This window comes from Ambystoma mexicanum, chromosome 1p, assembly GCF_040938575.1.
Source record: "Ambystoma mexicanum isolate Mex_15411 chromosome 1p, UKY_AmexF1_1, whole genome shotgun sequence".
Taxonomy (NCBI): Eukaryota; Metazoa; Chordata; class Amphibia; order Caudata; family Ambystomatidae; genus Ambystoma; species Ambystoma mexicanum.
The window spans coordinates 148,862,326-148,888,837 of NC_090921.1; the positions used below are offsets into that span (position 1 = coordinate 148,862,326).

General features: G+C 46.0%; 1 protein-coding gene across 9 annotated transcripts in view; it reads left to right on the plus strand.

Moving 5' to 3' along the window:
- Window positions 1-26,512, plus strand: part of BCL6B (BCL6B transcription repressor) — a 184,184-nt gene that overhangs the window by 146,287 nt on the left and 11,385 nt on the right. For 5 of the 9 annotated variants that reach the window (XM_069645459.1, XM_069645427.1, XM_069645440.1 and 2 more), the window contains 5 exons: window positions 386-554; window positions 9,430-9,651; window positions 20,176-20,943; window positions 22,873-23,003; window positions 23,629-23,799. In XM_069645459.1, coding sequence (XP_069501560.1) covers window positions 391-554; window positions 9,430-9,651; window positions 20,176-20,943; window positions 22,873-23,003; window positions 23,629-23,799 — 1,456 coding nt within the window. In that variant the 5' untranslated portion in view covers window positions 386-390. Of the gene's footprint in view, window positions 1-352; window positions 555-9,429; window positions 9,652-20,175; window positions 20,944-22,872; window positions 23,004-23,628; window positions 23,800-26,512 lie in introns of all 9 variants that reach the window. The other 4 variants (XM_069645486.1, XM_069645417.1, XM_069645449.1 and 1 more) reach the window with 1 other exon arrangement.

Genomic DNA, 26,512 nt, shown 5'->3' on the forward strand with positions numbered 1-26,512 from the left:
GAATTGAAAACATAGAGAAAGGGAGGGAATTGAAGGTAGGAGGTACTCTTCCGTAATCTAGGGTCACAAGAGAGTGGCCGCTGTGCATCATTATGTACTGTCAAATCTGCCACAGCTCTGTTTGGGTCCTTCTAATCCCGTACTATTGGCTATTCCAACATGTTGTCCCTTTTCTATGTCTCCACTGACATTTCTGAAAATCTGTTCTCCCTATCATAAGCTTTTGGCTCTCGCTTCCATCGCAGTGCCGGCACTTTAACAGGTGGCTGTGTTTTAGCTCTTTGCATACGCATTGCAACCTCCATCACCACTTTCAGAAAGAGCCCCAAATCATACCTGCCCTCCTTCACAGCTATCACTTGTCTATGGCTTCCCTGCTCTCCAGGCACCATGGACTCCTCGGCGGAGGGATACGTCAAAGAGTTCACGCGCCACTCCAGCGACGTCCTGCTGAACCTGGACGAGCTGCGCAAGCGCCAGATCCTGACCGATGTCTGTCTGCTGGTGGACGGGCGGCAGCTGAGGGCCCACAAAGCTGTTTTGATGGCTTGCAGGTGAGGCTGTGTTTTGCACATCCTACTGAATCAGGTGCCCAGAAAATCCTGTAATTTGAATGCACAATTTTGATTTGGTCTTTAATAATAGGGACGGTCACATTTCTCAAATGGAACAGTTTTTCCAGATAAAGCTACAGGTTGATAAAGTGGGCTTTTCGTGTACAAACAGTGTGGTTGTGCAGAAGATGAGTTTCAAACCCAGTTCTACAGCTTCATATCAGTGTGTTACCATTTAGGCACTGCTACCCAGTCTTGGTGCACAGCTATGTCAAGATGTTATAATTCATATGGTACTCAACAGTGACAGAATGGGGGCCATCCTCAACTAAAATACCCCCGCCCCGCAATGCCTAGCCCTCCTCCATCTGACCTCCTTCCCTGTGCACTCTGTCTACCTCCCTACCCTTCACCTTCAGCAACCCTTCACCGCGTCATGCAGTCTCTCCGTCACGCTTCAAAACTGAGGTATACGCCCCACCTCCACCCATGCCCAACCACCCGTGTTCCCCCTTGCTACAACATCCACACAGATCACACTCCGCACAAGACAGAGCGGCACGTTGGAGAGCGAGATTTGAAAACATTGACCCTCTGAGCATCCCGGTCTACCCCCTGACCCAGTTGAGTCACTCCCCCTCCACTCCAACAGCCTCGCTACCGCCTCACCTGTGCCTGAGAGTCTCAATTCTCCTGAACAACATCCCGCCCCCCGAACCCCTCCCCGCCTAAACTCCAACTTCTCTAAGTGCAGCAAGGGCAGACCTGGCCAAAACTCCGACATCAACAACCCCCCACTCTCAGCCACACCCCATGGGCTGCCCGAAAGACAAGAGAAGGCCCAGGCCTCAGCCATCTCAGGCCCCACTCAGCATCATCCATGCTCCACCCCAGATCCCAATCCCTTGCACCTCGATATAGTAACCAAACGTCCACTCCAGCTCCAAACCCGGTCCTAGCACTATTCCCCTCCCCCTTCCACCCCTGTACAACACTGCCGCCCATGCCCTCCACTGGCCACCCCTTCCCTCAACCCGCCGCCACCACTCCCCGTCCACTTCCTCTCCTTGAACAATGCCCTCTCAACCCGGGTAAGCTCACACCACCCAGCGCCCCTCACCAAACCCTTCCAATTCTAATCAACGCCAGGTCAGTCTATAAAAACGTATATAACATCCTTCACCTTATTTCGGACGAAAAACCAGACATCCTCTTCATCACAGAGACCTGGTTTGCTGACCACTACGAACCTATTGCACACGAGATCGGCTACAACCTAACTGTTCGGAATAGATCAAGAAAAGGGGGTGCTAGCAATGCTATACAAACACCCATTTCTGCTGCTTATCAAGGACACCTCAGCCAGCACCAGAGATCTTCCTACTCATTTACAGACTCCCTGGTTACAACAAAAACTTTGCAGACACATTCAGGGACACTCTGACAACTACCTTCCACCTACACCCAGCACTCACCACACTAAGTGATTTCAAAATCTGGTTTGACCCCCCTTCAAACTCCAGGACCCACTCTCTCACAGACAACCTATAAGTCTTCAACCTCACAATGCATTTCTCTGCCCACCCACATGGCAGGCCACACCCTTGACGTGGTTTTCAATGCCAAAAACATATCCACACTGACTCCATGCCACCTAACATGGACTCACCACTCAGCAATCTTCTTATCTGTGCCACTTTCAACCGTGACCCCTGCCCAAGGCCACGCCGGGCCATCAGCAACCTCCACACCTCTCACCGCACTCTGGAACAGATTAATTATCACCACTGATCTAGCAAACTCTCTCCCCCACTCACTCCCAGCACTCTCCCTCCAGCAACTCTTGGACCACTGGCTCTCCAGTTCCCTATTTCCCCTCACCCCAACAAAACGGACCTCCCAAAGATCAGGCCTCACACCCAGGTAGTACACTACCAACTGCAAATCTCTAAAAACACTTAAGCACTGCCTGGAACCAACCCTACAGCTAAAAGAAAAAATTGCGCAAGCAAGACCAACAAAGGCCTACAGATCGGAAATCATAAAAACCAAAAAAGCATTCTATGGGAACATAATCTTGGACTCTCGCAACCCGAGCAAGGAACTGCATAGAATCATCTCTGAATTAAAATTGCCAGGATGCTCAACCCCCCCCCCCCCCCCCTCTACCCAACTCCCAATCCCTATGCAATGTCTTATCAGAACATTTTCACAACATCTCTATTGACAGACATTCTGCCATCATCTCAGACATTGACCACTGGATGACGACTAACCACCTTATCCTCAACCCATGGAAAACAGAAATCCTAGTCTGCGGGAAAACTGCGCTCCTTCCCCAACCTATCCCCTGGCCTCATTCTCTAGGCCCCCACCGGCACCCTCCGCCTCAGTGAAAAATCTTGGGATGCATACTAGATGCAGATGTATCACTCTCCCAACACATCAATTCTGTATCCAGAACCTGAGTCTCCCACCTACGCATCCTCCAGCGTATCTTCCCATACCTCACATATCCTCACCGATTCTCTGCCATCATCTCCATCATCATCTCCCGCTTAGACTATGCAAACTGCCATTATCTAGGAGCACCGGCACAAAAGCTAAGGAAACTTCAAACAATCCGAAACGCTGAACCTGCCTGCTCATAAGCCTCCCTTCCAGAGAACATATCAGCCCAACAATAAGAGTCCTCCACTGGCTCATTATTGGTCGATGAATTACCTTTAATGCATCACTCACTGTGCCATCCATAACACTGGGCCGGAATTCCTCCAAGGCAAACTCACTCACTACCACCCCTCCAGGAAACTCAGTTCGGGCACATCGTCCCTCTAGTTGTCCCCATTACAACTGCACCAGACTGGGCAGATCCTCCTTCTCTGTCCAAGCTCCGACCGTCTGGAACTCTCTGCCCCTCCACATCCACTACATTGACAATCTTCTCTTGAATCTTCTCGCACTCATTGTGATTGATGCGCGCACATAAGCCAAAACTCGACAACACACATATCTTCCCCATCCACTGCAGATGCTAGCAGAATTAGCAGCGGCACACTGTGATAAATTCGGCCCTCCCCTCACTACCCAACCCCAGGCGAGAATAGCCATTTGCGCTGGACTAAGGAAAAGCGTCACTGAAGATGAACTCCATCAAAGCTGGAAGTTATGTCTAACTTGCCCAAGTCTGTGAACACATGTCGCAGGCACGGCCACCCATCCATGCACTATGGAATGCACCAATGGCTATGCAAATTCATTCTAGCAGCTCGTATAGCCGTCCGCACTGAAACACCTGACGTGCATCAACACCTCTGTCATTAGTATACAGCAACAACCTGCGAAAAATGTCAGTCCAGCTGAGCACACATTGTGTCTCCCGCACTAGCACTCTATCCTAAACCACCAACAGAACCCGCTCACGTGCTAGACATCCGGACTGCTTACTGGGGCCTAGCTAGCCCTCCTAAATCCTAACCTGGCAGATGCACACACACACCTTAAAGTTACCTCTCAGAATCTCCCATACATGCACTTTGGTCCCCGAGGGCATTCCAACCACAAAACGCATTGAGGCCAAGCAAATGGGGAAGTGGCGCTACATAAATGACAGATTTAAATCCTGTGCAACTACTCCATGACCACAACCTTTCACGCTAGTCAGACCATGTGTCTTCCTGCCCTATTTCTCCTTCCAACAGAGTGACTATGGTGGTCAGCGGCCTAATCTCCTCCAGACTTGACACTAAAAACAGTGCATAGCTTAGACTCCCTTCCTTCTGCTCAGGATGCAACCCATTCAGGATGTATTGTATTGTATTAGAACCTGATAAAGCGCGAACAAGACCAAAAAGACATCAAGGCGCTAAGCAAGCGAGGGACGGAGGACGTTAAAGGGAACTAAATTAGGAACGTTTTCAGACATTTGCAAAAGGAGAGAAAGTGGAGAATGTTACGAATTTCAGCCGGGAGGGCGTTCCATAGGGTAGGGCCAAACACAGAGAAGGAGCGGCCTCCAGCCAGAGTGCGAAAGACTCGGGGGGGTGGGGAGGGATACGCAGCAAAGAAAGATTGGACAAATGGAAAGTTCTGCAGGGGTTGTATGGTATCAGTTTAGATTGTAGGAACTCTGCCCCAGCGTTGTGGGCAGCTCGATGCACAAGACAGAGAGCCTTAAACTGGATACAACTTTTCACACGGAGCCAGTGAAGTTGAGGGAGTAGCTCCCGAGAGTGTGCCAGTCTAGGGGTATACAAAGAAAGGCGGGCAGCTGAATTCTGAAGTATCTGCAAACGTTGAAGAAGGAATTCAGGCTGCCTGAGATAGATTCTGTTGCAGTAATCAATGGAGCCTATGATAGAGGTGAGGACTGTTTTTAAGAGTTTAAGTTTTGCGAAGCCGGCTTGACAGGTAACCGATACTTGGGCTGACCTGGATACAGAGGACATGATTTTTATGCTCAAGCTCTTGACAACAGAGGCAGGTTCAGGGCAGGGACCAAGGCAGGGAGGCCAATCATCAGAAGTCCAAGAAGAGTTAGAGCAGGTGGAGCCAACCAGCAGTATCTCGGTTTGTCGCCATTGAGCTTTAGCCAATTTGTGGACATCCAATCAGCGACTGCCGAAAGGCAGTTCTTTAGTTCATGAGGAGGGTCAGTAGAAGCACCATTGAGACGAAAGAGAATTTGAGTGTCATCGGCATAGGAAAATAAGTGAATACCGTGACTAGAAATCAGTTTTGCGAGGGCCAACATATATAATTTAAACACAAAAGGGGAAAGAGCTGAACCCTGCGGGACCCCACAATCAAGGGTGATCGGAGAAGACTTAAATGGAGGAAGAAAGAGTCTGGACCCGGTTAGAATGAAAAGAGGACAACCGTTTCACAGGGGTGCCAGAAATGCCAACTTCATGAAGACACTGCAAGAGCCTGTGATGATCAACAGTGTCAAAGGCCGCAGAGAGGTCCAGGAGCATGAGGGCCCCAGCCTCTCTGCGGTCCTGAAGTAGGGCAATGTCTTCAAGGAGGGAAACCAGGACAGACTGCGTACCATACCAGGGCGAAAGCCTGCCTGCAAGGGGTGAAACACGTGATTGCTGTCAAAGAAAGTGGAAAGCTGAGGGGTGGCGATTGCTTCAAGCAATTTCATTAGTATTGGGAGAAGAGAAAGAGGACGGTAGTTCTCCACGGCAGCAGGATCTAGATGTGGTTTTGTCAAGAGAGGAGAGATCACAGCATGTTTAAGAGATTCAAGAATATGGCCAGTGGAGAAAGAATACTGCAGAGCAGAGGTCAGAAGAGGGGTACGTTCATGAGAAAGAGATTGCAGAATATAGAGAAGAATCGGGTCCATGGGAGAACTAGATGAGTTTAGAAAGGGCAGTGGAGACCATGGTGTCTGTTACTGTCGTAAACTCAAACCTGTTAACACAAGAGGTGGTTGGTGAAAAACAGACATGGGGGGGGTATTAGAAACAAGTCTTTCAGCTCATAAATTCTCTCATATTGCAAATCTTAGTCTTAAAAAAGAGCGCAATTTGGTCACAGTTTTTTTGAGTAAGCAAAGAGGCAGGGACAGATCGGAGTAGTAAGTTCCTTTTCCACCCTAAACAGTTCCTTAGAGGAGCAGCTAGCGTTAAAAAGGTGATTGGCAAAATGTTGAGCTTTAGCGGTTTTTATGGCACTTCTTGATAAAGATTACATGCTAAAACGTAAGCCATTTTTGAGGAGAGTCGAAAATACGATGCCATAGCTTGTCTGCAGTTTGGTTTTAGGATACGCAAATCGGGGGAATACCACGGGGCAGATGTTTTTAGCAGGGGTGGTAACAAGTTTAGAGAGAGCCAGAAGGTCAGCAGTAGATTGTAAAGCTGCTATCAGAAAGTCACATGGATTGGTACCAATAAGAACATTTTGATGAGTGTTGGATCCAATAGATGTAGCCATTATTTCAGGGGGAACATTAAGCCATCTACGTTGAAGTCTGGCAGAAGAGGCGGGTCTGGATTTTGGCTTAGCAAGGGGGACAGGGAAAGGCACCAAATGGTGATCAGACCAGTAAACTGGTGAAGGGGAACAAGACAAAGGGCCTGGAATATCTGTAAAGATAAGGCCCAGCTGATTGCCCCGCGAGTGCGTAGGGCCATTGTTATTCAGGTGTAGTCCACAGTCATTCAGGGACGGAATGAGTTTAGCGGCTTGCTGATCCTGGGGATTGTGTGGATGGAGGTTAAAATCACCCAGGATAATTATTTTAGGGTAAGTCACTGAAAGATCATCTATAAATTGGGAGAAGCTACTAAGAAAACAGTTCGTGGCATAACAGGGGGGCAGTAAACAATAAGGAAATGAAAAGACTGTTCAGACGAAACTTGAATTCTAATAAAAAATAATTCACAGACCAGTTTGTGAGTAAGTTCAACTATAGAACAACTCAGAAATGTCTTAAACACGATGGCCAAATAGTGGGAGCAGGACGGTCTAAGTGGAGCATGTCATATTGGGCAGGAGGCACCTGGATCACATCTGGTCCAGAGGCGGCGTTGAACCACGTCTCTGTGATACAGAGAACGTCTGGCATTTAATGTCTGCCTGCGTCTGGCTGTCTTCTCCTTGCCCCCAGGAATACACCAGTCCAGCCCTTCCTCCCCCCGCCGGCTTCCAGTTGCCCACAGCCCATTGCATCATATTCGAGCCCTTATGAATGGCTCACTGAACTTTCTGCGGACTGGCCCCTTTCTTCCACTCTAAACGCCAGAGCAACATTCATTCTATTCAGCAATCTCTGTTCATCTTCCAACCTTCTTGTCTCCATGCCTGGCTTCAACCAACCCTGCTCCGGAGCGTGATTCCTTTACATCATCATGTCTCAACCTTCGAAACTACCGCCTTCCCCAAATCCAACTCATGCAAGATCGCCTCGCCTTCAGTGGTGGAGGCAGCTTTTGGTGCCGGGGGGGGGGGCGGATAATAGGAAGACAGCGGGAGGCTGGTGTGGGGCACTGGGCATCAGGGAGGAGCTGGGGGCGGGGGAGGGACTGCCGCCCTCCCTTCTCCCGGCCCTGCCACTGCTCGCCTCACTCAGAGCTCCCTGGTAACTCTTCCATCAGTAACTGTTGTCGTTACACCCTCCACACCCAGGTCAGCGCCCAGTGGCCAACTTGCTCTCTACAAATGTTGTAGCACCACCACCTTTTGGTCCCACGTAGCGATGGGTGTAAGCGAGCACCCTCTGCAACCTCATTATGTTTTTTGTCAGTTTGTGCATTTATTGCACAGCATCATTCATTTAGGGATTTCCGTTGTACCCAAAAAGTCCCACAGGAGCATTGTACACCAGATGGGCATGTGCTCCTCATTATTGCCCTACTGGAAGTGTATTATTGTTTAGTTAATTACCCGGTTCATTGTTCTCTTTAGCAAGTATCCTATTTATTTTTCTAATGTTCTCTTCTTTTCAGATTCTGCGGGTATTCCATTTGACTCAAAATCCCTCTCCACCCCACATCCCCAGCACATTGGTCACTTTTGGCCTCATCACAAGTTGAGCGGTATCTCGGCGGTATTACTGCTGGGGCTAATAGCGTTACCGTCAAACCCCCGGCGCTATTAGTGCCATATCACGGGTTTGGCAGAACGGTAATTCCCCATTCCCCATTGGGCCCAATGGGGAATTTTCATCTCAACTACAGTCAGCGGTATTACCACGCAGCAATTGCACCAAAAATCAGCACAAGCCTGGTGCATTTACACCCAGCGCACAGCTGGGTGTAAATGCGGCCAAACCCATGATTTGGCGGACCCTTAAATACGGCGGTAATAGCGTTGCTGCCACATTTAAGGGTTACTGCCAAACTCGTGATGAGGCTGTTTGAGTGACAGCTTCAGCACCTTGGAACTACTCCTTTCCAGTGCTTTGTGGTTTTAAGTAATTTCTGCCAATTTAGACTACTGCATTTATGCACACCTTTTCTTTTACGTTTAGCCCACGCGTTCCTTCTGTCTTTTCTTGCATTTCTTCAGAATAGGTGGGGACGCGTACTCTCCCTTTCTCTTGCTTCTTGTAATTTGCCTTTTGTTACCTCTTTCTAAACCACCTATTTTATTTCCCACCATTCTCCGTTCCACTTTTCTATTATAATATGAGGTATTTGCATGGCACTTCATACCAAAGTCTTTCCTCTTATAAGCACTGTATTAATAGCTGCTACTATTAAGTAACTGAATGGTTTTTCTTTTCTGTGTAATTTAATTTTGCCTTGGCTTTCCCGTTGTCCTCTACCCCTAATTAAAAAAACTAAATCAATCATATGAAATTGATTTTTTTGATTAAAGTTCCCATTAAGCATGTATGTTTTTAGACGCAGTGGCTATACAGCAGTGTATTCAATACTCTAAATGGCCACTACGTGTCACTGTTGCACCAGCATATTTCTCTTCCGCTCTGGACTTCCGATGCGGGACATTCGGCGCAGCGCTTTTGGCGCAGGTCGCTTTTAGGCGCGCCCTGTTGGCCGTGGCCAGCAGGGTGCAGAACCCTGCGCGCCGAAATATTAATGTTTTATTAAATATATACCAACCAAAGCACGAGAAAATGAAGTGCTTTCATTGACAGTATATTAAGCAAACAGTAGCCGCTCAGTACATGAAGCTGCACACTGTGTGTGCATGCTCCATGCAGAAATAGGCAGCTGTGTCTTGCAAACATAGCATGCAGGACACAGCCACCTATTTCTACATCCAAAGTCCCAAGAGCGACAACGCTTGTGATTAACAGGCAGAAAGAATGCCCAACCCACAGTCAAGCTGCTATACCCCCACACTGCCCGCGTACCTATTTCATGCTCTTCCCTCTGTTCCTTTTCTTCTACCGCAGTGGTTTCTTCTACTCCGTCTTCCTGGCACAAGGGGCAGGTGAGGTAAGCGTCCTCCCTCTGCCAGAAGGGATCGAGCTGCGGGGTTTCCAGGTGCTGCTGGACTTCATGTACACGTCTCGCCTGGTGCTGAGCGTGGACAGCATCCGCTCCGTGCTGGCTGCGGCGGAATACCTACGCATGGACCATGTGATGGACACCTGCCGACGCTTTATCCAGACCAGGTACAGCTACCGCCAAGTGCCGGCACAGCAGCTGGAAATGCCAGTATAGAAAGCAGAGAAGCTTTATTTTTGTGTCGTTTGTAAACCGCTCACTTCCGGGGTGCAGGTGGGTTGGGAAGGGTGAAAGGGTTTGAGCGGAGGGGGCATCATTGGGATTAGTGATGGGTATAGTTGCATAACGCATTGCCCCCTCCTTTGAGGACAATCCCTCTTTAGCCCAGTTAAAGAAAGGCCTGAAGACTTTTCTCTTTGATAAAAACTAATAAGGTTCGCATCTGTTCCGCTTAGGTATGTGTTCTCTGTTTGAGTCTTTGTCAGCGCTCGGAGGCCTCCAGGTGTGCGGCGCTATATAAAAATCATATAGAATCAAATAGAATAATGTAAGGGGAATACTAAGCCTATTCTCAGTTTACCATAGCCTAGCATTACAGGGGAGAGTTATTAGGACAGCATTTCAGGGGTTAATAGTTCACAAAATGAGAAAACCTTTAAAATTGCTAGGTATGTAAGTGTAGTTACAGATTAGGTTAATTTCCCTGTTGACCAATGAAAATCATTCTTGACAAGCCTTTTTGAAGACTTAAATTTGCAGGGATTGCTAAATGTGGGTGAATATTCTTTCTTACCTTAAGTCCAAGGGTAGGTCATTCCAATGTTCTGGGCCCACAATTAAGAACCTCTTTCCTCAGGTGAGTTTCTTGATATAAGCGCCTTGCCGGACTTCGTTCCCTGTTGACGGTGTGAGTGCTCTGGAAGAGTTCCATTGGGGGAAACAGTTTATGAACGCTTTACTCCCAAAAAAGGTAGGCTCTACCATGGAAGAAATGAGCAGCCGTGGCAGATCTGGATTGCAGAAATGATGCTTAACACCACCTTCCCACCACTCTTACTCTGGTGGATTTACTGTGATTACAAGTGGCGGAAACGGTCAAGGGCCCTCATTACAAGTCAGGCGGTGGACCATGGTGCTATTAGCACCATGGTCCATGCCGGATTCCGCCATGGTGGATGGCGGAATTACCGCCCCATTCCAAGGTGAGTGGGGCGGTAATTCCCCATTCACCATTTGCCCTTCCCCATTCCCATTTTTGGCCCATAGAGCATAATGGGGATGGTGAAGGCGCTAATTACGGCACCGTAAATTACGGTGCCGTAATTAGCACCAAGGTCGCTTAGCGCCTTGGACTTTAACGCCTGCAAAAAGCAGGCGTTAAAGTGTGAATCAGGCGTTAAGGGTTAACGGCGCGGACGGCGCCGTTAAACCCTTAACGCCTGACTTGTAATGAGGGCCAAGGACTGTGGTGGTATTGCCACAGGAAACTCTGCAGAACTCGTAATGAGGCCCCGTGAGTTGGGGTAACGTGGCTGCTTAATTAAAGCCACACTATCGCCCTCGGAGCCTCAATCTGGACTTGTTGTCAATTGGTTTGTCTTCTTTGGGAGGCCCATGTACAAGCCTCAGCAATAGCCCAGCCGCGATAGATCCGAGATCTCATCACTACTATTTTGTAGTTGGAATCTAAGAATTGGTAAGTTGTCCTTGATGGCCAAGAGGGATAAATTTAACGAACAACTAGAGGAAAGATTGAGAGAGATCTTTATTTATTTATTTATTTAGACATTTATAAAGCGCACCAAACCTTAGGCATCAGGGCGCTGTTACATACATGTTACTCTTGGTGCTCAGTTACGGTTATGGCAGGAACGTGTTACATTGAGGACTACAGTGTAGGTCAAATGTATGTAACAGCGCCCTGATGCATGCATATAACTTAAATGCAAGTGTCAAATCAGGTGGTTACACATAGGTTAAGGCGGAAAGGCAGCGCAGACTGCTAACATTCAAATCCGGTAGCTGCACGTAGGTTGAAAGCAAGATGAATTTATGTTAGAATATAACAGCAGCAAAATGAGAGAAAAACCGTGGACAGAAAATGATCGCCCCTATTTATTTTATTTATTTATTTTTATTTATTTTTATTCTTGGTATAGCATCAAATTGCCCGTAGGCCTCACAGCGCACATAGAACAAACATAGAACAAACATAGAACGGACACAACGGACAGTCAGAAGTGGGGGAAGTTTGAAGTCAGAGGGCACAAAACTAAGGAGCGGTAAAAAGGAAGGTCTTCAGGTTCTTTTTAAAGACTACCAAAGTAGGAGAGGACTTGAGATGCAGTGTAATCGAATTCCATAATGCTGGAGCAAGGACATCAGAGTTTGTTTTTCCATATTTGGCCAGATTGAAGCGAGGCTGGGACAGTCTTGCCTGTTCAGTGGACCTAAGAGAGCGTCCTGGGATATAGCGATGGATCCGTGCTGAGAGGTAACTGGGTGCAGTGGCATTTAAACGTGAGTGTGAGTATCTTGAAAGATACAGTACTGAAGATGGCCACAGAGGTTGAACACACACAAATGTGTAAAAACGTTGGAAGGTAGAGTAAAAGAAATGTCAGTCAGGGCAACAGTGGTAAATACGGTACAACCGGCCAGTGAAGTGTGAGTAATCAAAATATAAGAAGGGGAAGCAGCAATTATAGAGATGGAAGATCAAACTATGAAGGCAGATTCAACAATGAGAGAAGGGATGCTCAAGAAGGAATGTACAAGGATAGAAGACTGAACACTGAGTATCAACCCCGGGGTCAAGGTGGACAGCGAGGCAGAGGACGGACCATCTCGAGAACATGCTATAGGTGTGATAGTCCTTCTCATTGGGCGAATAGTCCGGATTGCCCTTCTCTAAGTATCACTTGCAGGAACTGCAGTGGAAGAGGACACTTGGCTAGGTGCTGCAGGAGTAGGAATGCTGCCATGAATTGGATTGGGAATGAAGACAGTGAGGAAGGCGAAGAATGTGTCTCGATGGTACTGGATGAAGACCTAGATAGTCTGAAGACTACAGTCATGGTCAATGGTTACCCAATAGTTATTATGGCTGACTCGGGAGCCAAATACACGCTTATTCTGGAGATAGTATGGAAGAGATCTGGACCAACATTTCTACATGAAGTTGATCACAAACCAAGAGCTTATGGTCGTGCAAAGATTTAACTGATTGATTGGTTCATGGCAACGTGAACTTTCAAGGATAGACAGGCTCGATGTTGTGTTTATGTCTCAAAGAGAGGGGCATCCTCTCTTCTCAGTTGGTCTCATCAGATATTGTTAAAGTTCCGACTAGATCCTAATGCTGTGGAATCAGTTGTTTTAGTAGAAGTTCCAGAGATGAACAGAGAAAATACAAGCCGAAATATTCAAGGATATCACAGGTTGTGTGAAGGGCTTCACCATTGCGTGTTGCTAAAACAAGGTACCAAGCCAGTAGTGTAGAAACTGCATAATGTCCCTTTAGCAATGAGAGACGAAGTAAAAATGGAACTCAAGAAGCTGGAAGAGCAAGGAATCATTGAAAGTATTGATGCATCTGAGTGGGTTTCCCCCTTGGGTGTTGTTAGGAAAAGCTGCGGGAAGTTCAGAGTGTGCATTGACTTAAGGGAACTGGAAAAGTGGGTAATTCCTGAGAAATATACCAAATATACAAGAATTGATCTCGACTATGGGGTAGGCAAACGTATTCTCAACGTTGGATCTTACAGCTGCCTATCATCAAGTGAAACTACACAAAGAGTCGAGGCATTTGACGGCTTTCATCACTTCAGAGGGGCTATCTCAATATCGCAGGATGCATTTTGGACTATCCGCAGCTTCAAAAAATGATGTATCGCATTCTGGATGGAGAGGTGGGAGTCATCTTTTTTCAGGATTATATTCTGGTGTATGCCGAGAATGAAGAAGAACACAACAGAAGGCTAGAGAGAGTATTCAAGAAGTTGCATGATGTGGGGATGACTCTCAGTAAATAAAAGTCCAAAATCAATAGGAAAGAGGTTGAATATTTAGGACATGTAATCTCTAAAGAAGGGATTATGCCAAAGAAGGATCTGGCAGATACAATAAAACACATGGTCATGCCGAACAGCAAGGAGAAACTCAGAACCTTTTTAGGTATGGCTGAATATTATGCTATATTCATTGGAGGTTTTGCTGACCACACAGTGTCTCTGAGGCACCTGATGAAGATGAATAAGAAGTTCATTTAGGATGCAGAATGTGAAGATGACTTTAGCTCCATAAAGGAAGCTTTGGCTAAGGCACCGGCTTTACAGAATTGTGAAAGGGGAAGACACACAGTGATCACTACAGATGCCAGTAATGTGGGTCTAGGAGCAATTTTAACACAGTTCCATGAAGGAAAGGAGTACATCATAGCATTTGCATCTCGATTGCTTCAAGGAGTTATACAACTATTGAGAAGGAAGCACTGGCCATCAGATGGGCTACAGACAAATTCAGGAGCGTTGTCTGGGGAGTCAAATTTGAATTGCATACGGATCACAAACCTCTAATGGAGGTTTTCGCAAAACAGGTCGGGATAAAGTATCGGACAGGATAAGGAGAGGGGTGTCCAGACTACAAGGATTTGATTTTACTGTGACATACATCCCGGTGTGAGGAACTATGCATCACATTGCTTAACAAGAATGTCTAACAATATGGACACGAAAGATGAAGATGATGATTAGGACATGATCTGTGAAATATCGGATGCAGCAATATCAAAACAAGAGTGTTGAGGAATACAAAGATGTTGCTTGTGATGAAGGAGTGATCAAGGAGTTGGAGGAAAGAGGATTAAACAAATATGAGATGCAAAAGGCAAGAGCAGTAGGCTTCTGGAATGTGAAAGATTAACTATGTGTTCTTATGAGAGGAGACAAGTTAGCGCCACCTGAGGGAATCAGAGAGAAAGTGATATGGCAAGGGCATGAAGGGCACTAAGGAATTGTAAAGACCAAGTGCAAAATAAGGAGTATGTATTGGTGGCCAGGATGTGACGTGCAGATTGAGAGGAGCATCAGGAACTGTATTCTTTGTATAAACATTGATAAAGTGTGAGTGAGTGAAAAGTATCCAATGGTGTTTACAGATATACCGGAGAAACCGTGGAAAATGGGGGATGTCAGACTTATTGTATTGTAGTTATTGATATGTTGACCAGATGGGCAGAATTGACAATGACTCCACATGTGACAACTAGAAGGGTAATTGATTTCTTAGAAAAGTTGTGCAAACATGGAGGATATCCAGAAGAGGTGTTGACTGACAATGGTTCACAGTTTAAGTCTAAAGAGATGGACAGGTACCTTGAGGAAAGCTCCATTGTCAATAAAGTCAGTGCCATATATCATCCTCAAACCAAAGGCATTATGGAGAGGTACACTAGGGTAATTAAGGAGGCTATTAGATGGGCCTGTTCAAATGGGAAAGATTAAAAGAAGGTTGTGAGAAGGACTGTGTTGGCCCATAGGTTCACACGGCATAGCACTACAGGGTTTTCTGCTTTGGAACCGAGCAGGGGAAGGAAAGCCAACACTAAATTGTTTCCGAGTTGGATGAGTGATATGGCAGGCATGGATGTGAGGCTGGATGAAGTGAAGGGCAACATCAGGAGGAGACAAGTAACCAACAAGTTACAGCAAGACAATAAGCAGTTCAAGAGAGTGAGAATGCCATTTGTTGGTTCATGGGCTACAGTTAAGTTACCGATTGTGTTGAGAGAGGATGGATGTCAGTGGTCTAAACTTATTGACGAGGGATGGTGGTAGAGTGTGGAACAAGGAGAGAGTGAGGATACTGATGGAGGATGTAGATGGAAGCAGGGGGTGGAATGCTGGTGAGGCTGGTAGACATGGTACGTGTGATATGCCTTCCTGTAGGAGCACATTTTCCTTGGCAGGTAATACAGATATGCCTTTGATGATATCAAGGTTCGGAAGGAGCTACCGAAGACCCAGATATTTGAGTGACTATGCCGAGTCGTAAAAAGCTACAGGAGATGTGCTGTAAAGAAAAGGGGATGTGTAATATTGTATCATCCTCGCAGAGCAAAAGGAATGTTGCAGGAGATTCCAGGGATGGAATGTAAGGGGCGAGCACGGCGGTTGCAGAGCGGACGTGATGGAGAGAGAGACGTCGTTCATGTCCCCATTCATGTATATATATATATACCCAAATACTAAATAAAGTATACCTACGCACTTACCGAGTCTCCGCCTACACTTCAGCATGCCAACTTGACTCCACCTAAACAGGGCAGTGCATGTGGCTGCACTCTCCTGTTATGCCATTGATATGTGTATAGCGCCCATGCCTCGGAGGGCTCGCCTGACAGTTAAATGAGCAGGTTAGCAGAGACAGGACGCTGGCCTCAGACAGATGCAATGCACATTTGCATTCAGCCAGAACCCCCACTTGAGCAGATGGAGAGTAAGAAGAAAATAAAGCTTCTTTTGCAGGTTCAATTGTGGAAATAGCAAGTCATACACTCATGCTTGAAGCCAAATTCTGGCTAGATGCCCTTATGGTGGTCTTCACAGCTTGTTAAGACGGGTTCACCCCAAAACACTGGGGGAAAAAAAGGCTGAATGCACATTTAGTGCACATTCGGCCTGGTATAAAAGACTGAATCCCATAATACCGAACAAGGGGAGTGTGGTTGTGGGAGTGTCCATGCCCAGCGGGGGACAAACAACCAAAATCCAAAAAGCTTGAATTACAAAATGTGAACCAGTGGGCTTCGCAATTTTGTAATTCACGTTTTTTGGGTTTGGTTTTATAACGTAGATCCTGTTAGACAGCAACAGCACTAACTGATGTTGTAGGAGATTCTCTTTTTTTTCCATGTAGACATAAGGCCGTGCTGCAGTCTCTTTGGTCCCAGGCCTCATCCGATTGCTTACCATCATGTACTGGGGTAGGGGTGTGCCGAAATGCGCCTCTGCAGATGGTTTGGACTGCAAATCACGTGATGCCTCACTATTGCCAACACTGGCAAGGGTTCCTGGGAGTTGTAGTTCAAAACATCTGGAGGTCAAAGGTTGCAGACCCTGTTCTATCGTGTACGGATATGTGTTCTGTCTTGAGTTACAGCTGCGCAGGAAGTGTTTCTCCAGCTGAACCCCGCCCTCGCTGATATCAGGGTCTCATTTACCAGTGCAGTATTACTGGGGTTGTCAACCTGGAAGTATATTGGGATTATAGAACATAGAAATACAGTGGGATGGTGCAAAATGGGGGTAAACTGAGATTTGCCAAATTTGGAATATTTTATTTTTGCATTTTTAAAGCACTCACACAGCCCGGGGCATTGAGGCGCTGTTACAGGAATATGACTTAGTTGCGTATTTATAACGCACTTAAAACCCAGAGGTTTCTACGCGCGGACTCTGGGATCGAACCTGTGTTGCTTCGTGTCATCTTGTTTCCAAGGCGAGCACGTTGCCGCTGAGCTATCCACCCGGGACAATATGCACTGGTGTGCTAAACAGGGAACATACTACTGGGATCCTGTAACCAGGATTATACTGGGATTTTGAAAACTGGAGAAATACAGGGATTGGCAAACTGGGAGGAGACTGGATATATACTGGAATTTTGCAAACTGGGATTATACTGGAATTGTGTAACAATGGACGGAGTAAATTGGCATGGTAAAAAGGCAAACCAAGTATCTAGGAGATTGTGTATAAAGGAACCAAGTTGGAAAGCACTGGGATTGAAACTTTGCAACATACTGGCATAGTTGAAACTAGGAGTATAATAGCACTGTCAAACTTGGAATTTAATTGGACTGTGTGAAAATAGCTCCATTGTCAAATTAGAGCACGCCAGGCTCGTCCATCTTGGGCTATACTGTCTTTGTCAGGATTACTGTTAATACAGGCACACCTTGCTGGTGGTGGCACCAGTACTAGGAACGGAAGTGTGCTGGCCATAGCACTGGCGCAATGGAAAGACCTGCACAGGTTTTAGAGCTAGGCTCGTTCCGGTGCCAAAGCTGATGCCAGTGTGTTCAGCTGTGTTCTACCATCATCCCTGCGCTACATCCAGCAATGCAGGTGCAATGACCCACTTTGGGGTGTCTCAGGGCTGTTGCGTGTTGTTAGGGCCAGCACAATGGCCAGGTGTGTGCTGCTTCTTGGGACAGCCCGAACACCAGCGTAGATGTGGCCATGGTCTTTGTGCTGTCAGCCTTGCAAATTCGGACACTGCACATTTAATTTGTGTCCTTGCACTTGAACTGGTGCATTTCAAGCGCAAATCAAGCGCAGAGTGGGTTATTGGCCCACGTGCTAAGTCTTGTATAGGAGGGAAGTCCTTTTCAGAACTACACAGTGGTCGAAAGGCGCAGTCTGGATGTCCATGCCGGTATCCAGTGATTTAAACGAAAACATTTCAGAGAATGGTTTTATAACGAAACAATTATAATGAAAAAATATCGATATATATATATATATATATATATACACACATATATACACACATATATATATATATATATGGGTGGGTAGGGTTAAAATGGGTGCGGAGGGGTTAGAAGAATAGAGGGTTTGGTGGAGACTACCCCACGCCACAAATACAATAATAAAAACATCGAAATGTGTTCGTTCTAAATATTTCGTTACAAAATCATTCTCTGAAAATGATCTCGTAAAATGCCACCCCTAATCCACCATGCAAGGCAATGTCATGAAGTGCGTGGGCGCAGTCTACACTGCATGGCGTGCCACAGGCTGTACCTTTGCCGCTCTTCCGCGCCCTAAAACAGGATGCGCTGCATTAGCATCCTGCACTGGCAGAAGAGGGTGAAACCTTCAGGTGAGGGCACTTAAGAAATGGATTATCTGCACAGAATGGAAACTGGCCAGTTTGTGGTAATGGGGCATAATTGAATGAGACGTTTATAAGCAAGGTGGACATAATGGAAATTAGTAATGAAGTGTTACGTTGATCGGCACCCGACTGGACATAATAGAAACTGGAAATGGTCTGATGACTGGCCATATCGTGATAATTTGGCATAATTGTGACATTTATAAGCAAGGTGGGCATAATGGAAATTAGTAATGAAGTGTTACGTTGATCGGCACCCGACTGGACATAATAGAAACTGGAAATGGTCTGATGACTGGCCATATTGTGATACTTTTGATAATTGTGACATTTATAAGCAAGGTGGCCATAATGTAAATTAGTAATTAAGTGTTAAGTTGATCGGCACCCGACTGGCCATAATAGAAACTGGAAATGGTCTGATGACTGGCTATATCGTGATAATTTTGCATAATTGTGACATTTATAAGCAAGGTGGGCATAATGTAAACTAGTAATTAAGTGTTACGTTGATCGGCACCCGACTGGACATAATAGAAACTGGAAATGGTCTGATGACTGGCCATATTGTGATAATTTTGCATAATTGTGACATTTATAAGCAAGGTGGGCATAATGTAAATTAGTAATTAAGTGTTACATTGATCGACTCCCGACTGGACATAATAGAAACTGGAAATGGTCTGATGACTGTCCATATCGTGATCATTTTGCATAATTGTGACATTTATAAGCAAGGTGGGCATAATGTAAATTAGTAATTAAGTGTTACGTTGATCAGCACCCGACTGGACATAATAGAAACTGGAAATGGTCTGATGACTGTCCATATCGTGATCATTTTGCATAATTGTGACATTTATAAGCAAGGTGGGCATAATGTAAACTAGTAATTAAGTGTTACGTTGATCGGCACCCGACTGGACATAATAGAAACTGGAAATGGTCTGATGACTGTCCATATCGTGATCCTTTTGCATAATTGTGACATTTATATGCAAGGTGGGCATAATGTAAATTAGTAATTAAGTGTTACGTTGATCGGCACCCAACTGGACATAATAGAAACTGGAAATGGCCTGATGACTGTCCATATCGTGATCATTTTGCATAATTGTGACATTTATAAGCAAGGTGGGCATAATGTAAACTAGTAATTAAGTGTTACGTTGATCGGCACCCGACTGGACATAATAGAAACTGGAAATGGTCTGATGACTGTCCATATCGTGATCCTTTTGCATAATTGTGACATTTATATGCAAGGTGGGCATAATGTAAATTAGTAATTAAGTGTTACGTTGATCGGCACCCAACTGGACATAATAGAAACTGGAAATGGCCTGATGACTGTCCATATCGTGATCATTTTGCATAATTGTGACATTTATAAGCAAGGTGGGCATAATGTAAACTAGTAATTAAGTGTTACGTTGATCGGCACCCGACTGGACATAATAGAAACTGGAAATGGTCTAATGACTGAACATAGTGTGCTTTGCTAATTGGGCATACTGTAAGCTGATAATGATATGATAAAAGTAAATGTTTTAAATTGCAAATGTGTTCTAACTAGGCATACTGCCAGCATGCAATTGTGCGCTAACTGAGTTAAAATATCCCTAAATAAAAAAGGAGAGAATCATTTGTATTAATGAAAATATGTGTTGCATTATAGTTTCATCAGAACTTTGATTCTTTTGGCTGCACATATGATCTTTCACAAACTCCTGTAAAATGATGCCGTTTCTCTAACGCCAAGTCCGTTTCACCCCCTTGTTTTGCAGAGACGACCATGTGGGCTATTGCCAGACCCTTGCCGTGGCTGCCTGCTCAGCCTGTCATGCTTCCACGCAGGACCGGGCGGAAGCTCATCTTCAGATGCTTGAGGTACAGGGGGCTGTGCCCCCACCCCTGAAAGTTGGGCCTCCAGCTGCTGGTAGCTGCCAGAGAGGGTCAGTGGTACGGTGCCCAGATTCCTGGACACGGAGCCAGGCTGAGTGGGTTGAAATTCAGGATCTCAGTGGCTCTTTCCAGAAGGTTCTGGGGCCTTCCAGCGGTGCTGGAGAGAATCCTGCCAGGTTCCAAGTGGAGTCAGCCTTGAGTAGTCCTATCCAGAGTGAGGGTGGTCAGGAGAGGCCGCAGGTACGGTCCATTCACCCGTTGGAGAAGGAGGGCCCTCTGAGGACGGGTGAAGGTCACAAGGTCCACGACAGAGCTCCCGCCAACGGGAAGCCATCTGTCCAAATCCCCAACAGCCCCACACGATCCGGCGGCCACCCCAACTCACCCATAGAGTCAAGCACATCTAGATGTCACTCGGCCTTGCACAACCCCGATCCCAAAGCCTGCAACTGGAAGAAATACAAGTTCATCGTGCTGAATTCCCTGAAGCAAGAGGAAGAGGGGATGCAAAAAGAACTGGCGCTTGCGCTGGGGAAGCCGGAAGCTTCCCACCCCTTCCCACAAGAGAGCCAAGAAGGTGTAACGTCCGGTGAGGAAGAGAACACCCGCAGGGATGTGGAAGTCAAAGAGCAACCTGGGCTCCACCTGGGGTGAGTTTATGCTTCTCTTGTTGTCTTGTGGGAGATGCGTGTAGTGGTCTTTGTGAGGTTTTGTGTTGGATAGTTCTATGAACAAATCCTTTGAATATGAGGTGAGGCCGGCATGTGCTAGGATTGTGTTGGGGTTTTCTAGCATCTCCTAGTATGGGGGAGAATTGTAGGCAGGATTGGACAAGTGGTTGTACCGCGTCATATGGCCTGAGTGAGCAGTGCAGGTGGATTATGTAAAGCTGGGTGCTTGTTTTTTCCAGGGTTACGCCTTTCGTGAGCAGTGCTGCTGGCATGTTTCAGAATAGCTCCTTTTTTATCCTAGATTATCTTCCTTGAGGAACAACTGCACTTGAAATGTGTCAAGACTTCTCCTGAGTTGTTTTACGATCATCTCTTTTGATTAAGAGGTGCGGCCAGCCTGTGTATGAACTGCTCCTAGGCTTTTCCAGGATTGCATACCTTGGGTGTGCAAGCAGCCATGATGCATCAGGATTGGTCTTGTGCTTATCCGGGATCACATCCCTTGAATATCAGCACGTGTGAGGATCGGACATGGGTTTCCCAGATCAGCAGTGCAGTCAGCAAGTGTTAGGATTGGTCTTGTGCTTATCCGGGATCACATCCCTTGAATATCAGCACGTGTGAGGATCGGACATGGGTTTCCCAAATCAGCAGTGCAGTCAGCAAGTGTTAGGATTGGTCTTGTGCTTATCCGGGATCACATCCCTTGAATATCAGCACGTGTGAGGATCGGACATGGGTTTCCCAGATCAGCAGTGCAGTCAGCAAGTGTTAGGATTGGTCTTGTGCTTATCCGGGATCACATCCCTTGAATATCAGCATGTGTGAGGATCGGACATGGGTTTCCCAGATCAGCAGTGCAGTCAGCAAGTGTTAGGATTGGTCTTGTGCTTATCCGGGATCACAGCCCTTGAATATCAGCATGTGTGAGGATCGGACATGGGTTTCCCAGATCAGCAGTGCAGTCAGCAAGTGTTAGGATTGGTCTTGTGCTTATCCGGGATCACATCCCTTGAATATCAGCATCTGTGAGGATCGGACATGGGTTTCCGAGATCAGCAGTGCAGTCAGCAAGTGTTAGGATTGGTTCTGAGGTTTTCCAGGATTATGAGTCTTGAGCCAGTGACGCAGTCTGCATATGTCAGGACTGGGCCTGTTGAGTCATGCAGGATTGCATCGCTTGTGTGAGTGATGCAACCACATGTGTCAGTAATGATCCTCGGTTTTTCTTGCATCATTTACCTGGCGTGGGTGATGCAGGGAACATGCGTGAGAATTGATGGCGGCCCTTCAGTAAGCAATGCAGCTGGCATTTTTCAGAATTGGTGATAGAATTAGGTACCTTGAATCAGTGATGCCGCTTGCATATGTCTGGATAGGTCCTGGCATTTCCTTGGATCATGTCCCTTAAATAAGAGGTACATTTTGATGGTATTTATTGAGCGCTGACCTACCCTTGAGCAGCTACGGAGCATACATCTGTCCTGCTTATCACCACGACCTTGGTCTTGAGTTTTCCCAGGTTTGCACCCCTTTGGAAAAGAAAGCAGCATGCGCCAGGATTGGTTCTGAGTTTTTCGGGACCATGTACCTTGAATAGGGCGATGCAGTCAGCATGTGACAGGACTGGTCCTGTAATTTCAACAGGTCATGTTTCGGCAGTGAGATTTGTTTGCGGCACTGGTCTTGGGTTTTCCAAGGATTGTGTCCCTTGAGTGAGAGGCCTACAGGTCTGGCGAGATGAAACCTTGATATTCACTCTGTTGAATTCCTAAAGAGGATTTATCTGTGAAAGTACCGAAGCATCTTAGATCATTGCCGTGGACTCTCATAGAAGAGTTGTAATTGGTGTGCAAGATTTCCCAATTCCTTCTTCCCATGTTAATACCCCAAATGTCTTCTCTCTAGATTTCCCAACAAGCTCTCTCCTTTCTGCTTCGTCTGTGGCCAGAGTTTTCAGGGGGTGGCCCAGCTCAGGCACCATGTGCTGAACTCTCACCCCGGCGAGGACCTGTCTAACCTGGCCCACCACAGGACTGGTGAGTCAAATGAAACAAGCACCCCTCCAGGGGGTATGCCCTCGGTACTTACACATTCCCTGTGGAAGAGCTGTAATATGTTGCGCTAATTGACGCAGTCTTTCCAAATATTCATACTGAAATTGTGGCAGCTCTATTTACTGGGGTTCAGGGTGAGACCGTGATCCTTTCAGAATCACACAGGAAGAAGGTATTGGAAGCACGGATTCTGGTTCCCCAGATGACAGCTTAATCACAAGACTAAATACTGACCCCAGCTTACAAAGATTTCTAGTATTCAGTAAATTGCCTGTGACTCAAGGTTACTTGGTTTACACCCCTATGAAGAGGTTCTGAAGTTGAATGGGTGTTCTGTAGTGGAATACTAGTGCTTTCTATAGGGATGAGTGGCAGGTAAAGACAGGTCAAGCCGTGGCAGGGATACAGACAAGGGGAGGACAAGCCTGTAAGCAGAATTTGGACGATCGGGGTCAGGCCGGTACCAAGACCCATCACTGGCAGTCTCGCAGAAGCACTGATCTGGTGCAGGATAGGATCTCGCTACTTGCTAGCTAACTGAGGCCTTGCTTACTTGGGGGGTGGGGAGTTGCCGTCATCTGATTGTTCACTTTGCTGCCTCTTTTAGAAAATGGCGCCCTGACCTGCGGAGCCTGCGACCTGCGATTTCCAGAGGAAGAGCAACTGCAGCATCATTTCCTGCACATCCACAACGATGAGAAACCATACAAGTGCAGCTCGTGTGCGGCAGCCTTCCGCTACAAGGGCAACCTGCCAAGCCATCGGGCCGCGCACTCCGGTAAGTGCATAGGCAACAGGGAAACACAGGCCTATATAATTGCTTGCATGACGCCTGTACCAGCCCAAAGATTGCTTGAAGGTGCTAAATGGGAAGGGGAGGGAGGAAATGGGGAAGGAGTTAGTAGGTGCAAGGGAAGGAACGAGGAGAGGATAAGGTTAAAGTAGAAATTAGGGTTTACTAGAAACAGAGACTCACAGCGAGTGAGACATCAGGGGTCAAAGTGAAGCATTACATAACGGAAGCCAAACGAAAAGCCCAATTACTCCTACCGGACTTCATACGCTTTTGTTCATCTGATACCAATTACAAAGACGATATGATCAATAACTTCTCGAAAATAATGGAAGAAATCCAGGGTAAGGCCCCTGTACAAAGATTTTATAAAACTGTCTTCGAAAGAGCTAATCTGTCCCTGCCTCGAAGAATTGGTAATGATAATGTGATCCAACTAGCTAAAAGAGATCTGCGTCAGTCTATCAGGCATATTGCTCATCGACACAATGCTATGCCTCGCGAACCTTCGATTGTAGACCAGATTAGGATGCTTAAATATGGTTACAAACTTTGGTTAAAGTCGCACAAAAAAGCAACTGAATTACAACTATGGCAGAAAATTGCCCATACAGCATTGTCAGGCGATAGCAATGGGATATGGCAATTGTTACAAAAGAACGAAAAACGTGATTTACCGATAAACTGTATCAATGAGGATGCGTGGGCGTCCCATGTTCAATCTACTCTTGGTTCTGTGGACTCGGTGAATGCTGCCTTTCCGATTCCTGATGCCTCATGGGAATGTAAAGCATCTGTCCTTGACATTATAAGTATCATTGAAAACCTAAAATCTTCATGAGCTGCCGGCCCCGATGGCATTTGCAATCTTGTTATTAAAAGTGAGCTCCCACTCTGGGGTGCTGCTCTACACACCCTTTTTTTGAATATTGGTTATCATGGTATTCTCCTGCCCTCTTGGCGCTCCAGCAATATCTTGACGATCCACATGAAAGCAGCCTGGGACGTACCATCTAACTACCGTATGTTAGCCATGTTCGATTCCACATCGAAAATATTCACCAAAGTGCTCCTTTTTGAACTCAATTCATGGATACATGACAATAAGATACTACCTCCAAATCAAATCGCTTTTAGAAACAAAGTCAAGCACATCACACAACTTGCTCATCTTGACCTCAGCTATTGAACACTCCTTACAACGTCGCAAATTAGATGTACAATGTGCAGTTATTGATTTTTCCGCAGCATTCGATACTGTGTGCAGGAATCGGCTTTGGCGGAAACTCGATGCTTGGGGGGATTCCTCCCGGTTTGCTTCGGATGCTGATGCTCCTACATGAAAATACATCTGTCTGTATCCGACGAAATGCTCTTGGTAGACTCTCAAAATCTATACCCACCTCCTGCGGTGTTAAACAGGGCTGTATGATTGCTGCTATTCTATTTAACCTTTACCTTTCTGATTTGTTTGATGCATTTGCAATCCATGCTGCCAACCCTATTAAAGTCAAGAATGTCACCATTGGCTGGCTGGCTTACGCAGACGTTCTTATTCTCCTTGATTATACGCCTGCCGGTCTACAACTAATGTTAGACGCCCTAGCCACTTATTCAGCCGCAAATGGTCTCAAAATTAACAATGCCAAAAGTAAAATCATGGTTTTCACACAAAAAAGTAGACCCAAAAAACATCTATGGACTTTATCTTCACAACCCGTAGAACAAGTCACATCGTATAAATATTTGGGTCTCATTCGTGACGATAAATTAAAATGGGACTTACATTGGTCTGACTTACAACAGAAATGTAATATATCAGTTAGTGCACTTAGCGCATTCATTGGACGTAACAATGGTTATTGTACATCTGCTGTCCTATCCATTTACAATGCCAAGATTGTGTCTATGCTTTCTTATGCAGTCTCAATCTGGGGTCATGGATTTAAGAGACAGCTTATCACCTTTGAAGCCAAACTATTAAGGAAGTTATCCCGTCTTCCTCAATGCGTCAGTGTGCAATACTTTTATCTTGATTTTAACATCCGAGGCATCTGGAATGTTTATATAGCCCAATGCGTATTGCTGTTTCAACGCCTATCCACTGTTTCAATGGAAACTATCATCACTCCTTACATGTTGGCCTTTCTACGCCTTGATGATAAGATTCCCATAGGCATAATTGGCCTACTAAAACTGTTGCACACTAAGTGGTTACATGAGGAAACTGATAATTACATTTCTGGTGATGTCAAGCTATGGCTGAAAACTAAGCTACGCCATGCTGCATTAATGGAGAATATGCTCCATATTGGGAATATGTCTTCTACTCGCGATTACTGCAATGAGAGAATATCTCGAAATTTCCCTCTGCTTTATATCACTGCCTACCCGAGTCTGCATATTCTCCGTATCTATCTATTAATGAAATTTAATGTAATAGTGGTTTTATTGCCTGGGTACGGTGATACATATGCGACTCATCGTTACACCTTTTGTCGGCTATGTGGAAATTTAGTGAAAGAGACCATTTATCATTTAATTATTGAATGTGAATCTGTTGTCTCACTGCGAACAAAGTACTTTAAAGCGTATAACAATGCTATCATCATGAAAGAAACTCCCTTTTTATGGTCTGCTTTTATGCAAGGAAATGACATAAATCTAATATATTTTATTGCACGATTCTATCTTCATG